Source organism: Phaethon lepturus, unplaced genomic scaffold (assembly GCF_000687285.1).
Source record: "Phaethon lepturus isolate BGI_N335 unplaced genomic scaffold, ASM68728v1 scaffold6466, whole genome shotgun sequence".
In the NCBI taxonomy this organism is placed as follows: domain Eukaryota; kingdom Metazoa; phylum Chordata; class Aves; order Phaethontiformes; family Phaethontidae; genus Phaethon; species Phaethon lepturus.
In genome coordinates, this window is record NW_010543995.1 from 1 (window position 1) to 16,330 (window position 16,330).

At 43.7% G+C, this 16,330-nt stretch overlaps 1 protein-coding gene across 1 annotated transcript in view; it reads left to right on the forward strand.

Annotated features, from left to right (window-relative positions):
• Window positions 1–963: 963 nt before the first annotated feature.
• The window catches only part of LOC104621899 (chromosome unknown open reading frame, human C20orf196), a 44,833-nt gene continuing 29,466 nt past the window's right edge, over window positions 964–16,330 (forward strand). The window contains exons 1-2 of the mRNA XM_010288523.1: window positions 964–974; window positions 4,139–4,308. Coding sequence (XP_010286825.1) covers window positions 964–974; window positions 4,139–4,308 — 181 coding nt within the window. The remainder of the gene's footprint in view (window positions 975–4,138; window positions 4,309–16,330) is intronic.

Below are 16,330 nucleotides of genomic sequence, written 5' to 3' on the forward strand. Positions count from 1 at the left end.
GGCTGGTGGAATAACGCGTGTCTCTGCCTGCAGGAAAGGGCGAAAGAAGTTAGACTGGGAGGAAGAAGACCCCTCTCCTGCGATCCCCAAAACCAGCTGAGACGGGCAGCCGGTAAGGCCAGCGCCTCACACCCGCCGACGTGCCCATCGCACATGCCGCGGCGCACCATTGATGCAGCATGTTCACACAGGACCAGTGGCATGTGTTTGTCCAGAAAATTCCCCTTAGGGTGCCACCAGTCGAGGGTGGCCTGGAGGCAAAGCCAGTTTCCTCCAGAAAGTATGTTTGTCCTGGTTGCTCACTGAAAATGATGAGGTAATGTCAGAGGGTGGGAAACAGGATTTGGGTTTCCTGCATCTGTGGCTTGCTCCGCAGGCTGCATTACATGGCCCTCTTAAAACGCATTTCCTGGTTGAGGTTTGACGCAGCACAGGCTATCAGCGTTGGTGTCAACACACCGCTAGATAAACCTGTTGGGGAAATACCTGCTCCTCTGCAAGAGGGAGGGAAGGATGCCAGCTGTAATTTTGCTTCTTTTCTTCACAGGCTTTGAATAAACAGCCCATCTGGCAGCTCCTTGTAAAGAAAATCTTGGTTTATTTCTAGAATGTACCAACCCCTTTCCAGGAGGTCTCCATCACTGTCAAAAGATTCAAAGGCATCACTAGATGTGCTATTTCTGATTCCTAGAAAAAAACTTTATCTGTGCCAGACCTGACAAACAGTGGTATACATGGTGACGGACTGTTGACATCAGCTGGCATATGTGCTTTGAAAGGTCACACTGTCCATCAGCCCAGTCAGCTGATGTGAAGCATGTAACCAACCTGTTTGTTTCATTCCAGTGAGCTGGGATTGACAACCCATGAAGGAAGAAGGAGGGGATCCTGAAGCAGTGACAGACTGTTTGCTGCTGGACACTGTCCAAAGGGACTGCATGGGCATCAGTGCTGTTCCCAGGTATGGCACAGAGGTAATAGTGTGTCTCTTCCATGTGCCTGAAGGTCCAGGGCTGATCTAAGGTCTTGCTTATCCTCACAAGCAAGTCTCTCCATCAGTTTTGGGAGTAGAAGTGCTGTAGCCTTGACTTAATGCTGCCTTACGTGGTCAAACTGCACTCTGAAATTGTTAGAGGACTAGCGGGAGCTGACCCAAGGGAAAACTTTTTGTATAAAAAAAAAAGTTGATTTGGCTTATCTGAACTTGATCATCACATGGCTGCACGTGTTTTTAGCTCTGTTGTGGCAATATGACGAAGGAGGCCAGCAGAGGCAGCTGGCAGAGACGGCCAGGATCACAGCAGCCCGTATCAATGACAGCTTTAAGCTGCTATAGTACCACACCAGCAGCTCCTCTTGCTACAATTTCCCACTTGCCCTTGGAGGGATAGGATTTGTTGGGTTTTTGGTGTGGGTTTTTTATTTCTTGCCCAAGGACTGAAATAGGCAGTTTTGTTCTCTAAAATATTCATGTACTTAAGAAGCAGCACAAATCATGAAAACAATACTTGAGGAAAGTTTCTCCTCTGTGTTCCTTATGCATAGATCATCTGTGTTTTGGGACATGAAGCAATGGAGGAGAAGCTTCACTCTGATGTGAGTGTTGGGGGGCAGAGGGTTGTGTGCTTTGTTTTGTTTTAAACCTTCCACTCTGTTTCACCTGGAAGCTTTCTGTGAATGCACTGGCCTTGCTTGTCCCTCCGAGGCAAGGCAGCTGGTCTCCTCCGGTATCAGAGCCAACATCTCCACTCTGTTCATTAGCAAGTTAGTCAGCATTCTGCAAAGGTCAGGGGTGCATCTTAGCTACAAGTTTACTCAACACAGAAGCACCTAAGGAATGCTGTGATTTTTTAAAACAAATCTGCATGGGAGTATTTACTTCATTTTTCAGTACTAATCCCTTCTAAGGATTTCTTTGGCCTCTGTGGCTGTAACATTCCTCACTTACAACACCCCTGAGATAAGAGTGTGTTGCCTTGGTCAAGCCATTGCCTGACCAGTGGACCACTGTGGCCCTTGGTGTGGAGCTGGATAGTACCAGTCCTGCCCTGCTCTCCACCCAGCTGTGTTCCTGCCCTCTGCAGTGGTGGACTGCTTCAGGGAGCTCAAGAAAAGGGTGTTGGGATGTGGGGATGTTTCAGCTGCAGCTTTCCAAAGTGCAGTGCACAGGGTATACAACACAGCTGCCCTAGTGTCTCCACACCAGGAAATCCTTGCCATCCCTGTGAAATTGAGACTATCAAATTTTAAGATGCTCTTTCCTTCTGCTAGTGAGCGTGATGAACTTCATGAACAGAGCCAGGAGGGATGGGTTTAACTTGTGACTTCTAGAAGAATCAGTGGAAAATCAGTTTCCTTTTAAATTTCTCACATAGTATACCCTGAAGGGAATATATTCCAGAGCCTTCTAGTTTTGGGTCCTGAATCAGTGAATGATATAAATCTCCATGATACCTGAAAAGTCTTGTCAGTCAAGTGAAGTCCCTGGAGACTGGAAAAAGGGAAACATTGCACCCATTTTTAAAAAAGGTAGCAAGGAGAACCCTGGGAACTAACAACCCATCAGACTCACCTCTGTGCCTGGGAAGATCATGGAACAGATCCTCCTAGAAGCTATGCTAAGGCACATGGAGGACAGGGAAGTGATTCGGGACAGCCAGCACAGTTTCCCCAAGGGCAAGTTCTGCTTGACGAACCTAGCGGCCTTCTATGATGGAATGACCACATCAGTGGACAAGGGAAGGCTACCACTGTCATCTGTGTGGACTTCTGCAAGGCCTTTGACGCGGTCCCCCACAACATCCTTCTCTCTAAATTGGAGAAATAAGGATTTGATGGGTGAACTGTTTGGTGGATGAGGAATTGGTTGGATGGTTGCATCCAGAGGGGAGTGGTCAATGGCTGAATGTCCAGATGGAGATCAGTGAGGAGTGGTGTCCCTCAGGGGTCCATTTTGGGATCAGTACTGTTTAATATCTTCATCGATGGCATAGACAGTGGGATCAAGTGCACCCTCAGCAAATTTGCAGATGACAGCAGGTGCTGTTGACATGCCTGAAGGACGGGATGCCATCCAGAGGGACCTGGACAAGCTTAAGGAATGGGCCTCTGTGAACCTCATGAGGTTCAACAAGGCCAAGTGCAGGGTCCTACACCTGGGTCGGGGCAACCCCGAGTATCAATACAGGCTGGGGAATGAAGGGATTGAGAGCAGCCCTGCTGAGAAGGACTTGGGGGTACTGGTGGATGAAAAGCCGGACATGAGCCAGCAATGTGTGCTTGCAGCCCAGTAAGGCTAATGGTATCCTGGGCCGTATCCAAAGAAGCGTGGCCAGCAGGTCAAGGGACGTGATTCTGCCCCTCTACTCCACTCTGGTGAGACTCCACCTGGAGTCCTGTGTCCAGCTCTGGAGCCCTCAGCACAGGACAGACATGGACCTGTTGGAGCAAGTCCAGAGGAGGGCCACCAAAATGCCTGTGAGGACAGGCTGAGAGAGTTGGGGTTGCTCAGCCTGGAGAAGAGAAGGGTCTGGGGAGACCTTCTTGCAGCCTTCCAGTACTTAAAGGGGGCTTAGGAGAAAAATGGGGACAGACTTTGTAGCAGGGCCAGTTGCGATAAGACAAGGGATAATGGTTTTAAACTAAGAGAGGGTAGATTTTGACTAGATGTAAAGAAGAAATTTTTCACAGTGAGGGTGGTGAAACACTGTCACAGGTTGCCCAGAGAGGTAGTAGATGCCTCATCCCTGGAAATACTCACGGTCAGGTTGGACAGGGCTCTGAGCACCCTGATCTAGTTGAAGCTGTCCCTGCTCACTGCAAGGGGGTTGAACTGGATGACCTTAAAAGGTCCCTTTCAACCCAAAGATTCTGTGATTCTATGATCTGTACTTCTGGGAAGCCTCTAGGAAAGCCAGATTTGTTATGGACTCCTAGTTATCCTACTTCGGGATGAGGGCTGTTGTTCTTCCTTTACATCTTTAAATTCGCTCTTAGTTTCTTACATGAAGTACAGATCTGCTACAACAGCTTCTCTCAGATCATACAGCAGTGCAAAAATGCCAGATTATTTGTGTTGACTTCTGCTTAGGTTTTCATGCTCTAAAAACCCAGCTCAGTTGCATTTGTGTCTCTGCAGTGGGACCATGGAAGGAAAAGAGACGTCACTAAGTCATCACTCGGAGGAAAGCAGCATATTGGATTTACCCTCTGTTTGTGACCTAGCAGAGCGATTTCTGCCTCAACACAGCTCTGAAAACAGCGAGGAGCTTTTTCATTCTGTGGATACTTTTCCCTCTTTGCCCACAGGTAACAGCTTCTGCCCCTTCACATGTTCTTTCTGTAGCCAGTGCATTATCTATTTAGACTGTGTCATTTGACAGAGTAACAGCAGTCTGATACTGGTGCATCTTCCTTGTCTTAAAACACAGTTTACCAGAACTACACTCTCTTCCAGCTTGAGAGATACAGTGTGAACTGTGGGTCGATGAGACACAAGAGGGGAGTTCAGAGGATACTATCAGCTGCTAATGTTTTCACAACACTGTTTCTTCATGTTTAGTGTGTTCTCAAGACGAAGAGAGTTATTTGAACTAACCCACAGAGCCAATCCTCCAGGTATCAGTAGGAAATACTGTCTCAAATTACCATTGTCAGTAAGGAATGGTTTTAAACTTTTCCTTATATTCTTCATGTGCTCATCATGTATCTTCCACTCAGGAGCTTAGGATGTGGCCTCTGTAGCCTGTTACTTTGAAATTATAACAGTGAATGTTTGCTTGTGCTAATGACACGAGTGTGATGAGAACTGCTTCAGTTCAACTCTTGGGAGACAGCAGTTTCCTGACTTCAGGGAGGACTCATTCCTGCAGAAGAAGCATGTTAGATCAGCCACTACTCCAGATTCTTGGGGAGTAATGGTGTATCTGAGAAGATCAAGGGATAGCTGGTACATTCTGATTACTACACCCTTCAGCCCAGTCAGTGTGAATTTATGGCAAGAAATGTGAAATCAAAATGCACTGGCCCAGTGACACTTCTTTGCCATATATTCATACTGCCTAGGCTAAAGGTTGTAGTAATTATATTTAGTATTGGAGGGTGGTAAAATCTGATCAGCAAATAATGTGTGGAAATGGTTTGTCAAGGCACCTGAGCAGGTGAAATATCACTGTTGACATTTCTGGTTGCTTTGGAGTCTTAATTATTGTAAAAGTAAAGTTTGGCTCTTCTTCTTCCTCTGGCACTCTGTGGTTTACTTTGGCCTAGTTCCAAGAAGTCAGTTTGGAATTAGACGTGCAAGTTTTTTCAGTGGGAATTCCACTATTTTGTGTGCTAAACAGGTAAGCAGTGGGATCTACCAAACTAATGTAGCTCTGTTGATATTGACTACTTGCCTGTGCAGTTGTCTTCACCTCTGACTGTGGGACATCTAGAACAGTAATGAAATCTGCAAACCAATCCTTGCTTTGGTTTTCTTATGCAGACCAGGAAGTGAAGTGTCTTATGTTTCTAATGATGCGAATCTTCTGCTGTAACCTCTACTTTAAACCATGATCCATATCTCATTCAATGATCCATATTGCATTAGAGGAATAGTGTATCTTGTTTTGAGGTTTTGCTTTATTTTTTGCACGTAAGAGTGGTGATGACCACTATGAGGAATGTCCTGAGCAAGCCTTTTCCGCTGTTGTGGGAGAGGAGGATGGGACAGTTCCTCTAATAGTGAGACAGGCTGGAAGGCATTTGTCTACTCAGATTTCACAAGCCCTTTGTTGCAGGTATGAAGAAATTCTGGGAGCTGTGAGGCAATTCCTGCAATGTGTGTAGGGCGGGTTGGTTGCTCAAAGACCATTTAATGTGGCCCAGGGCAACAGGACTTGATTGCTGTGATGAATGGGATGCTTAAAGGAGCTGCATGACCACTGGTCTGAGCCATAGCGGCAGTGACATGTGGAAATGAAGATATGCTGCTCTAAACTCAAATGACAGCATTGGGCAAGTTGTTTACCGTGCATATGTGGAATATGTAGCTGAAGCTCAGTACCAAGATATGCTGAGAGGCCAGATCCTGCTGCTTTGCTGTCTCAAACACTCCCTGGTGTTGGTGAGGATACCAGGTGTGCTGAGGAGGGCAGACCAGGTCTGTGAACCCTCTCCTTCATCACTTGTTTTAGAAACCTCTCGCAGCTGAAACCACTTGGCAATAACTGTGGGATACATGCTGTAAAATGGTTCCTTACCTTGTGCTCCTGGTAATGAAATAACCAAGTATCACATTGGACTCAGTTCATGCTCTGAACATCTCAGTTCCTTTCTCCTTATAACAGCATCAAACCATTGTACATATTCACCTAAACTCTCTTTTTTGATGCAGCTTCTGCTTTCCTAGCCATTGAGTTTGGCCAGTGTGGCAGAAGAGGCAGGAGGATGGCTTTAAAAACAGTCTGCCTGTGTCAGATGTTCTTGGACAAGCAAGTTCTGTCAAACATATCCTGGGAAAGGAAACTCCTTTGCTTGTTTGTTTTCTCATGAGATCTTGTAAACTGCTGTGACACAAGGTAAATTGGCTATAGCTTGCACCCTACAGTATGACCAGAAGATTGCATCCTAGGCGTTGGGCAGGTTGGATGACGGGTCCTCTCATCAAACTTGAAATATTTTTATTAGGGGTGGGGGTCTTCCTTAGTGATTCAAAAGCATTTCCAAAAGGCCATTAGCTTCCTTACCAAAGAAGCAGACTGACAGCACAGGCTGTGTCTAACACCTTTCACATGAACTGGACTGAGACTGACTGAAATACCATGCCATCACAGCCTCAGGAGTCTGAAATGGTTATGGAGATATTCCTAGTGCCTGAGTCACTTGTAATAGGTTGTATTAGTCTAGAGAGGCTCTATCACTTGTAATACCAGAAGATGGTACCCATTAGCTGTGAAAACAGGGCGTTAGGAAAGCAGGAATCCCTAGGCAGGAAAACAATAGTCCTGTGGGAAGACTGCTAAATGTCTAAGTTATGTATAAATGAGTGGGTTTATGATTTGTGTGGGAGTGAGGGTTCTGCCTTTGCAACAAACATGCCTACTTTTAGCTTGTTGTCAGAGAGAGTTCAAGTGTTTAAGCAGCGAAAGACAGAGAAAATTAAATTGGATCAGTAAACTTTTCAGTATGCTTCCTTTTTTTCTTTTTTAACTCCATACTGAAAAAGAATAATACCAAAAAGTCATTGTTTATACTGTTTCTAACCCATGTCACTCAATAGCACAATGCTGCAGCAGTACCTTACTACTTCCTTTGGATTAAGAAAAATTGCCAGCAAGATTTCTTACTTGGTAGCGCTCAGGTGTGTATGTGGGGAAGCCTCAAATTATTTGGATTAATATTTGAAAGGCAGCTAATAAAGGTTGTTTCCAATGAAATAAGTCACTTTTTCTTGTAGGGCACTGAACCAGAGCGTACCAGGGACAGTGGAAACATAGCCTTGAAAAAATTGTGTCTGAAAAAATAGTGCCTGAAAAAATGCAGCCTAAAAAAGGGTTAGAGAATAGACTACATATGTGCTCTACAGATTGGTGCAGGCAGGATCCTGGGCTCTGCCCATGCTCGGTGGTCTGATAGAGCTGGGTTTGCCAGCGCAGCCCTGGCGTGGTTCTGCCAAGCTTGGAGGCAGTGTTTGAGAACTCAGCCATGGCACCATGCTTGGGAGACTGCCTGTCTGAAGCATGGGCAGAGTTCAGCCCCATCTGCCTTCCTGGCTGTTCCCTGTGGCTAGCAAGCTTGGGGTGATGGGTCTCCTTGTTTGTCCTGTAGCTTCTCCCTTAATCGCTTTTTCTTTGTAATGAAAAGTAGTTAAAAGGCTTTGTCTTCAGGAGAATGGATGGGTAGACAGGGTCACCCAGTGGAAGAGGAAAACCTAGCGTCACAGGAACAGAGAAAATAAAGAAGGGTGACAGTAGGAGAGGAAGGATGGTGAAGTAGGAAGGTGATGAAGTAGGAAGGAAGGCTGGGGAGATGGGGTGGTGAAGGAAGACAGAGTTCACCATGTGATTGGAGAGGCCTGTGAGTATCTAAAAGCTGGCTAGCTTTTGGGGGGGGGGGGGAAAATAGAAGCCAATTTGGGAGGATAGAGGTGTTCAACCTTCAGTTGCCTCTCCAAAAGCACTTACTTCTGTTCCTGCAGTTTGCTTCAGGTTTGAGCCCAGGATTACTTTAGTTATTTTCTATAGACTACCTCGACCTCTCTAATGCACCGAGAGTCCCATGCTGATTGTGCTTCTTATTCCTGTTCCGTCCTTAGCACTGCTACTCAGGTGGCCATGAGGAGTCAGCTCAGGAAATTGACCCAGCTTGCTGGGCAGCCACGTGAATATTTGTGTGGATAAGATGGGGACAGCTGCTCTTTCTGGCAACCACACAGGTATATGCCAAGATACAACAGTCTGCAGCGTGTCCTGTCTTTCGTATGGGGTTACAGTCTTTCCAGAATGGTGGTTTCTGGAAAAAGTAGTGTTAAGAGTATTAATCACTTTTCTTTTGTGGGGAGCCAGGCTGTAGGTTGTTTTTGATCAGTTGTGGGTTTTGTAGGCTTCCCTCAAAAATAGTCTGTTTGGAACAAGTCATGAGAGCTTGGGGGAAATGGAGCACAATCATTTCACTGGAGACTCAGTGGCTCCAGGAAAGTCAGTCCAGCCTGAGCCACCGCACTGCTGCTGAAATTGCCACTCAGATCAAGAGGACACCCGATTACAAGGTTATCCCATTTTAAAAATAAAAGCCATCATGATTTTTGGACTGTTCCAGTTGCTTTCTGTGTTTTCAGTCAACCAAGCATGTATGTTAAACAAAGCAGAGATTTCCAGCCTGTTAACACAGCTGTCAGTTCTATAGGCAATTTGGATTCCTCTGAAAAAAATGCTACACATACCCAGTGAATTTACATGCCTAGTTTTGCAGTGGGTTGCTATGTCTTTTATTGGCAACTGAGGAGTCACGCTAATGTTGGTGCATGTGTTCTAACTTGTCCTTAAATGCTCTCTCCTGTTTACCATATCCACTTGCCTGTCAAGAGTTGCTTAATCTGTTTTTCAAAAGTGGGCTGTGTTTACTGAAGAAGTCTGGCATGGTTTGTGCTTTTTCTGTATGGGAGTTGTGCACAAGTGCTGACATAGAAGCTGAAAATGAAAGGAGCAGGCTGTACTTGTCATGTCAGCAGCAACCTTTCAGGACTGGCACTTACGGGTGCTTGAAGGTTCAGTTCAGGCCAGAACTTACTGTATTCATTCATTACTTGATATCAAAATTGTAGCTTGGCCATCTCAGCTATGACTATCACCAAAGTAGCAGAATTTCCAAAACGGCTTTTTGTCTAGCCATGCTGAAGATGACTTGAAGGCTAAAGACCTTTATATATAGTCTCATTTAAGAGGTCTGTGTAACTTTGTAAATCCAAAGCATGTGGGATATTTTAAATCACTTTCAGACTAAGCCAAAGCTGTGCTAAAACGGACTTGTACGTGCACTTCCGGCTGCTGTGGTTAGGCACAGAAACCTCTGATGGTCTCTCTTTACCAAAAAGATATAGATCACCCTAAGAATATTTTACTTTTTGGCTCAATGTGGAGGTGAAGGGGAGGGTGCTGTACAAAGGTGCTTTGTACTGTTAACGAAGTCTCCTTTGACTGCAGGAAGTTAATATGCTGTCCTACTTGCAAATCCACTTCCAGTTTGAACTGTGATCCCAAACATTGTCAGAATTAATTGGTTTTTTAAGGTAGGTGACCTGTGACCATAACTGCCTTGGCCTTGATGAAGATCATGGCCTCTATTTTGGGAATTAGTGGATTTTTATTGGTTTTGGTTTGTTTCCTGCTGCCCTCTAGTGAGCAATGTTACCTGTTTCTGATGCCACCAGCCTTGCATGCTTGGAACTTAGAGGGCTAGTGATTTTTTTTTTTTTTTTTTTTCAGCTGGCGGTGGGGATTACTGAGCTAAATCCTGTGTCAGTTTACTGCTGTTGAGAAATGATGCTAAACAATCCCCAAGGCTGATGTGGGAATACTTATCAGGAGTGTTGGCTGCTCGTTGTTTACTATATGGATCTTAGTATAAAGTGGCTAATGTTGCTTGTTGGTGATGTATTTGTTTTTGTCTGGGAATTACAGCCATGCTGGGATTTGATTTTGTTATGGAAATAAAGAGTCTTTCAAGCTTGGTTGTATTATGCCTTTTTGGGTGCAACTGTCATCTTTTTAGCCTTTCCAAAAGTTCTGTTTTTAGCAATTTTCTGGTTTATCCCTGATACTGGTATAAACATCCAGTTATTTGTCAAGGCAAGTGGATCTGTTTAGCTTATCAAAAGCAGAGGCGCACCTATTTTCAAGTGAATGTGTATTTTTTTTAATTGATGATTTTTAACTAAGTACACTCTCAAATATGATCAAAACACTAGATTTTTCTTAATTCTCTAGTCTACACTAGAGGAAAAAAAAGGTTAAATGTTTCAAATCCTACCAATTTTTTATAGATGTTGTGATCCAGTGGGGCAGATGCTCAGTGGACTTGAATTTATGCAGCTCCCCTAAAGTCACGGGTAGGTCCTTGGGTCACGTAACTATATAGTTTTGGTGAGTTTGGCAGCGTTAACTTTCCAAGCATCTCTCTGTGGCCCAGTTGTATTGAATATTGAATGAAGCTGCAAAGTGGAATTCATGCTACCTTAGATAAAAGGAATACAGGGAAACCACACGACGCAAAAAATAAAGCACTCGGCACCACTGCGTCGCTGAAGGTCTTACATCTTTTGTAAATTAATGTGTTACATAAAGCACCCAGCCAAAAATAAATCCTGGAAGAGAAAAAGACAGTGCTTTATTCTTCACAGTCTCAGGAAGAAAACTAATCCTATTTTAAGGAGAATTAGAGAACTGTACTTCAGTAAGGGAAAAAACCGAGACATGTGACTTGCCTTTTAGACTTTAATACTTCAGAGTACCTCTATGTTCTGTGAAAATGAACAGTTTGTATTAAACCAATAATAATTAGAAGTCAAGTCCACAGGAAATGCTTCAGTAACAAAGACAGGGAGTTGCACACACACACTGAAGTTGTCTGATGTGATTCTGTAGTTCTGTGTGTAAAGGAGAGCTTGGGAGTTTGTCTCCAGAGGTGCTGGGAAACAACTATGCAGCGCAACTGTGTGCTGTAGTCTAAGGTTTTGTATTGACTTGTTTGGAATTGCATCTTCTGCTCAGAATGAGTTTTGTCCTGCTACCCAGCTCATTTTTTTTTCCCAGAAAAAGAGAATTTGGTAGGTTTGCTTTCATTAGGCACAGAGTTTCAGCTGTATCCACCAATCTGATTACCAAGCCTTTCAACATGGAAAGGAGCATAATATGTCTTCTGCATGTTATCCCTGAATCCTTAAAAAGGGCTGGCACAATACAGAACTTAGAATTTGTATATCTGAGGATGACTTTGAGAGACCATCATCATTGTTTCCTTTCATTCATTGTTTTTAATTGAGCATATAGGCTAATTAAATCATTGACAGCCTCTCTGTCTAGAGGCAGAAACAGAGCAGGTTGATTTCCAATTTGGGATGCTCCCATCTAACTTTAAACAGTGAAGTGGTTTCTAAATTGTTCTAAATGTTCTAAGTTTCTAAATGTTGGCAGGAGTTTTGTTTCCTTTCTAGAGCCAGTCCTAAGCAGTTGCCTATCGATTTGTAACTGGATGCTATAGCCTTGTACTGAGAACTGCTGCATGATTACTGTACAGCTAGGAGCTAGTGGCTCATCCACGCGGTACCTTTAGGAGTGGGCCTGACCTGTAACAAATTGCCATTGCTTAATGCGTCATCTTTTGTTAATAAGTGCAACAGACTAAGTATCTGTGGAAAGTTAACGGGGGTAGTGGTCTGTGGGTTATTTTTAATGGTACATGTATGCATGTGTTTGTGGTGCTGGATTTAGAGGTTCTCCAGCTCTAATAATCATGAGAGAGATGAAGTTTTTGTTTCTGGTACTGGACAGTAACTTCCACAGGTGGGGACTGATCCAGTGCTCCCTTCTGATGTCAGCTAATACTGGTTTAGGTCTGTAGAGCATAGCCCTGCAAAGAGCCAAGTGACTGAGCTTCCCCTGACTGTCAAGGGAGTCGGCTGCTCATCTCCCTGCAGGACTGACAACTTTCTGTGCATTGCATTGATACATTTCTTCAAGCTAGCAAAACGTATCTGCTTTCTAGTATTTAAATGCTAAGTCCTGATGGTGAAGGGGGGAAACCTTGTGGCTGAAGATGCATACACCTTAAGATTTGCCAGTTTCTCACTCAGGAAGTAGTTTCAGGTGAAATCTAATAGCAAAGGGCTGATTAGATGTGTGATCTGAGCCAGACTTCCAGAGGTGGCCTTTTTCTTTTCCTGAAATCACCATTGTGCAAAGGTGTTGCCATGTATTTAAAGGGGGATGGTATAACTAGGATTTCTATACCAGTTAATGAGTTGAGGCAAACAAATATGCCACACATTCAAGACTGGATGTGTTTGCTCAAAACCAAATTCTGCTCTTATCCCACCTTCTTACAGTCCTTTTCCTCTCAAAGTGTTCCTGTCCCTGCAAGCCTTCAGCTTCCAGGACTTCTGGTTTAGGAGCCACAGATGGCTTATCACTGTGTCACTAGCTCCTGATGAATGATCCTTTCAGGAATTTGTCTAATTGCTTTTGGACCTCTCTCTCTGTCTTGATGTGGGAGTGGGACTGTGGGGAACCACTGGCTATGTTTTGCATCTTTTGCTGCCTTTGATCCCCTGAATCTCCTGAGTTCCTGCAGGCTAAGAAACAATGTATAATCACTGCTGTTTCTTTCTCTAAGCCATTTGTAGTCTTACAGACATCTTACACATTCTCCCTGTTGTATTTTTCCAAGCTAAAGAACCTGGTGTATATTATTTTTTATCTCAAAGAAAAGCTGTTCCAAGACTTTAGGCAAATTTAGACTAATCTTCTGTGTGTCTCTTCTAGCTTGTCAGTGATCTTTTAGACATGTGGGGACAAGAACTGTGCACAGTGCAATGTCTGTGACATGGTTCAGATCAGTCTGTCCTTGCTTTTAGTTCTGTGTGCATTGTTTTGCTAGATTTTTTTTTTTTCTCCTTTTTTTTCCCCAATTTGGTACCTGTATTGGAAGAAGGGAAGTCTTCCCTTGCTGGGCACTGAACTATGCCTGGGCTAGTACAGTGGTCTCAAAAAGGTGCTCTCTTGAAAGGTCTTTTACTACCTAGTAATATAAGCCTAGGATCCCTGCAGGTAGGTCAAAATTGTGTTTTGCTCTTTTGTCTTTTTATTTTCATGCTTTGTTCTCCTCTTTCCTTCCCTTATAGTATTCCTTGCTTTTGCACTTTCACTGCCTTGTCTTCTGTTCTGTGCTAAATTGTGGTGGTGTTTTTCCCCCCCATGTCTCCATTGTCTGCATACAGTCACCTACCTGCTGTGGATTCTGGGTAATGTGGTCCTTTTTAACCCAAAAAGTATACAGACCTTTCAGTAAATGGTCCTCAAAACAGCATGGAAATATTTGCTCTGTCAGCCTATAATTAAAGACTAGAAGTCCTTAATGCTATCCTCCCACCCTGTGCTGTGTGCTGAGTCTTCAGCATGATCCCTAAATCCACTGTTATTGCTGGACTTTTATTTCAGGAAACTTCATGGTTTTTATTGGCTTTACTTCCAAAACCCTGCTGGCACAATTTTCAGTAAAATGTTTGCTCTGCATCTGCCTTTGATGTTTGCTGTGCTTGTAATCCTTGTATTTTCCAAGGTGGTTTTCCGGTCCTTCCTGGTCATAAGGCTCAAAGGTTTGGCTTAGGCTTGAAATGGCAAAACTAAAATGTGAAGACAGTGTTTCAGCAATTTAAAAAGGTCAGACAGGCCTATGAGTCAGGTTCAGGAAAATAAATGTGATCCTACTTCAGTAGCCAGTGCAGGGATTTACTGAATGTCGAGCAAGGAGGGCAATCTGCGTATCTACGTAAAATGTCATGATAACAAACCCTTATTGGTGTTCATTTCAAAAAGGAGGCTGCGCAAAAGCTCATACCTGCTTTCAAGATGCCATATAGCTAATTCCATTATTATAACAAATGTATTTGTAGCTTTTCTTAAAGCTCCATCTACTGGAGATGACCGACTGTGAATGCTTTACTTTTACACTGATGACAGTCTATAGAATGTCACAAAGGTCTAAAAAGTTCACACATGGCATATAGAAACAATATATATCTATTTTAGATCTCATTAATCTTTTACCAGTTGTCTGGTGTGAGGGGGACCTAGTTCATTTGCTGGCAATAACAGCTACACTATCAGCACACATCAGTGCCAGGCAGTGGGACCCGTAATAGGTATGTAGAGCTGTGTCTGTCCACTAGTGGGAGTGGGGTCTTTTAATCTTACCTTGCCCTGCAGCTGTGGTATAAGAGTCTCTGTGGGCCATTTCTTCCTTATCTTTATCTAAACTGTCATTCCAACCTGGGCTTTTATTTCTCTCATCATAGCTATCAGTGTTTGTCCATTGCTGTGACCTAATCTAATTCAGGCAGCAGTAATGTCATTATGGCAATTGTTCCTAAGGTGGCTACAAGGCAATTTTGTACATACTTATGCCAATGCTGTTTTATCTTACCAGGCCAGTTAGTGAGCGTTAGCTGTTTAAATAAGAAGGAATTAAATCCTGTAAATAAATGACAGAGAATGAGACTTTGTTCAGTTCTTTATGAATCATTTCCCATCTCTGAAGTACAGATGTGAACTCCTTTGGGATGAAAAATTGTAGATTTGGAACAGAAACCATTGAAGTATGTGTTTTACAGAGGAATGATGGACAAGTTTAGACCCTGTAAAGCCTGTGCCTTTCAGCCATCATTTGTAACCACCATGATGCCGTCAAATATGGGGACAAATAGCAATTTCTAAGGTACTACAAAAACACCTCAAGAATTCTTACTGACCAAGATGCAGACTGATACCAGGTCAAGATGGGGCTGTCTTTGGGTAGCCACATGCTACTGGCTCTGTAAAGCTCCAAAATGCAGTGCAGACATGGCTGAAAAGCTGATCCTTGCTTTGGGTTCCTCATTAATGGGTACTTCCCTGGACTTCCCCATTCTGTAAATAGTTTTTTATTGCGTATGTAGTGCAAAGTTTCTTCTGTGCTTGAAGCTTTCTTCTGTAGTCCTACTCAGCTTTTTCAAAAACATTAGCTCTGTTCCTTACCCCTTAGAGTCATCAGTGGAAGTGGATCTGTCCTGGAGTAACTGGATGCCAGATGTTGGCAGTCAGCTGATGCTACTGGAGGGAGCAGAATGTTTACTGAAGGTATAGTCCCCTGTAAAACAAAGGTCCACTTGGGATGGCTACCTTCACTACACTGAGCTCCCATGGGAAATGAATTTGTCTATAAATTGTCTTTAGTTGGGCTCCAATATCTTCAGGGAAGGGCTCTGTTAACAGGTCTACGCATGGAAGCCATGGCATAGAACAATATTTCAGTGAATAAATATCATTCCTTGTCTAGTTCTTGAAGGGCATGACTCCAAAATCTGTTAATGCCCGTGATACCAGTTTCACACACTGGTTTTGGTGCTCTTCCATGTTTCTGTGTATGGCTGCAAGGGGTTTACTGAATGTACCAGAGTGGCAGTGTCTGGCCTGCCATGACATGAGCCTCTGGCTCGTTGCAAGCAGGGAGGCGGGGTTTTTGGAGATTCTTACTTTCCTGTGGTAGTCATTTCAGTGCAAAGCTGTAGTATAAATTCTTCCAGTTCCATTGGATTTTTATAAAAGAGATAAATGCCTTGTTTTGCCTCATCAGCTCAATCTTGCCCAGGGACTGTTTTTACTACCTGCTTCTCACTCAGGCGCTGGCTTTGAGTAAGCAGCGGGAGCCATTTCCTTCACATGGTTAGAATTGAAAGCATAGGCTGCTCTTGCAGAGATCCTCGTGGGCTTCACTGCCTGACTCCATTCCCTTCAGCAATATTGTGGCTCTGTGCAGGGCTGCTGAAGTGCCAATAGAAAGGATATGGCTTTTATGGGAGGGAAAAAAAAGAAATGAAAGTATGAGGTTGAGGGAGAGGCCAGGAATCTTGTGCAAAGTGGGTATTGTTTAATATCTGGCTAGTATAATAGGTTTTGATTAATTTTGTCATTACTTCAAAGCTGAGGAGCTTTAGGAACAATCACTGGTGTAGTTGTGGGGCTGGAAGGGTATGGAAAGACTGATATCAATGGCAGTGATGGAGAGAATATTTTACACATGTGTGGGACCTGGACGG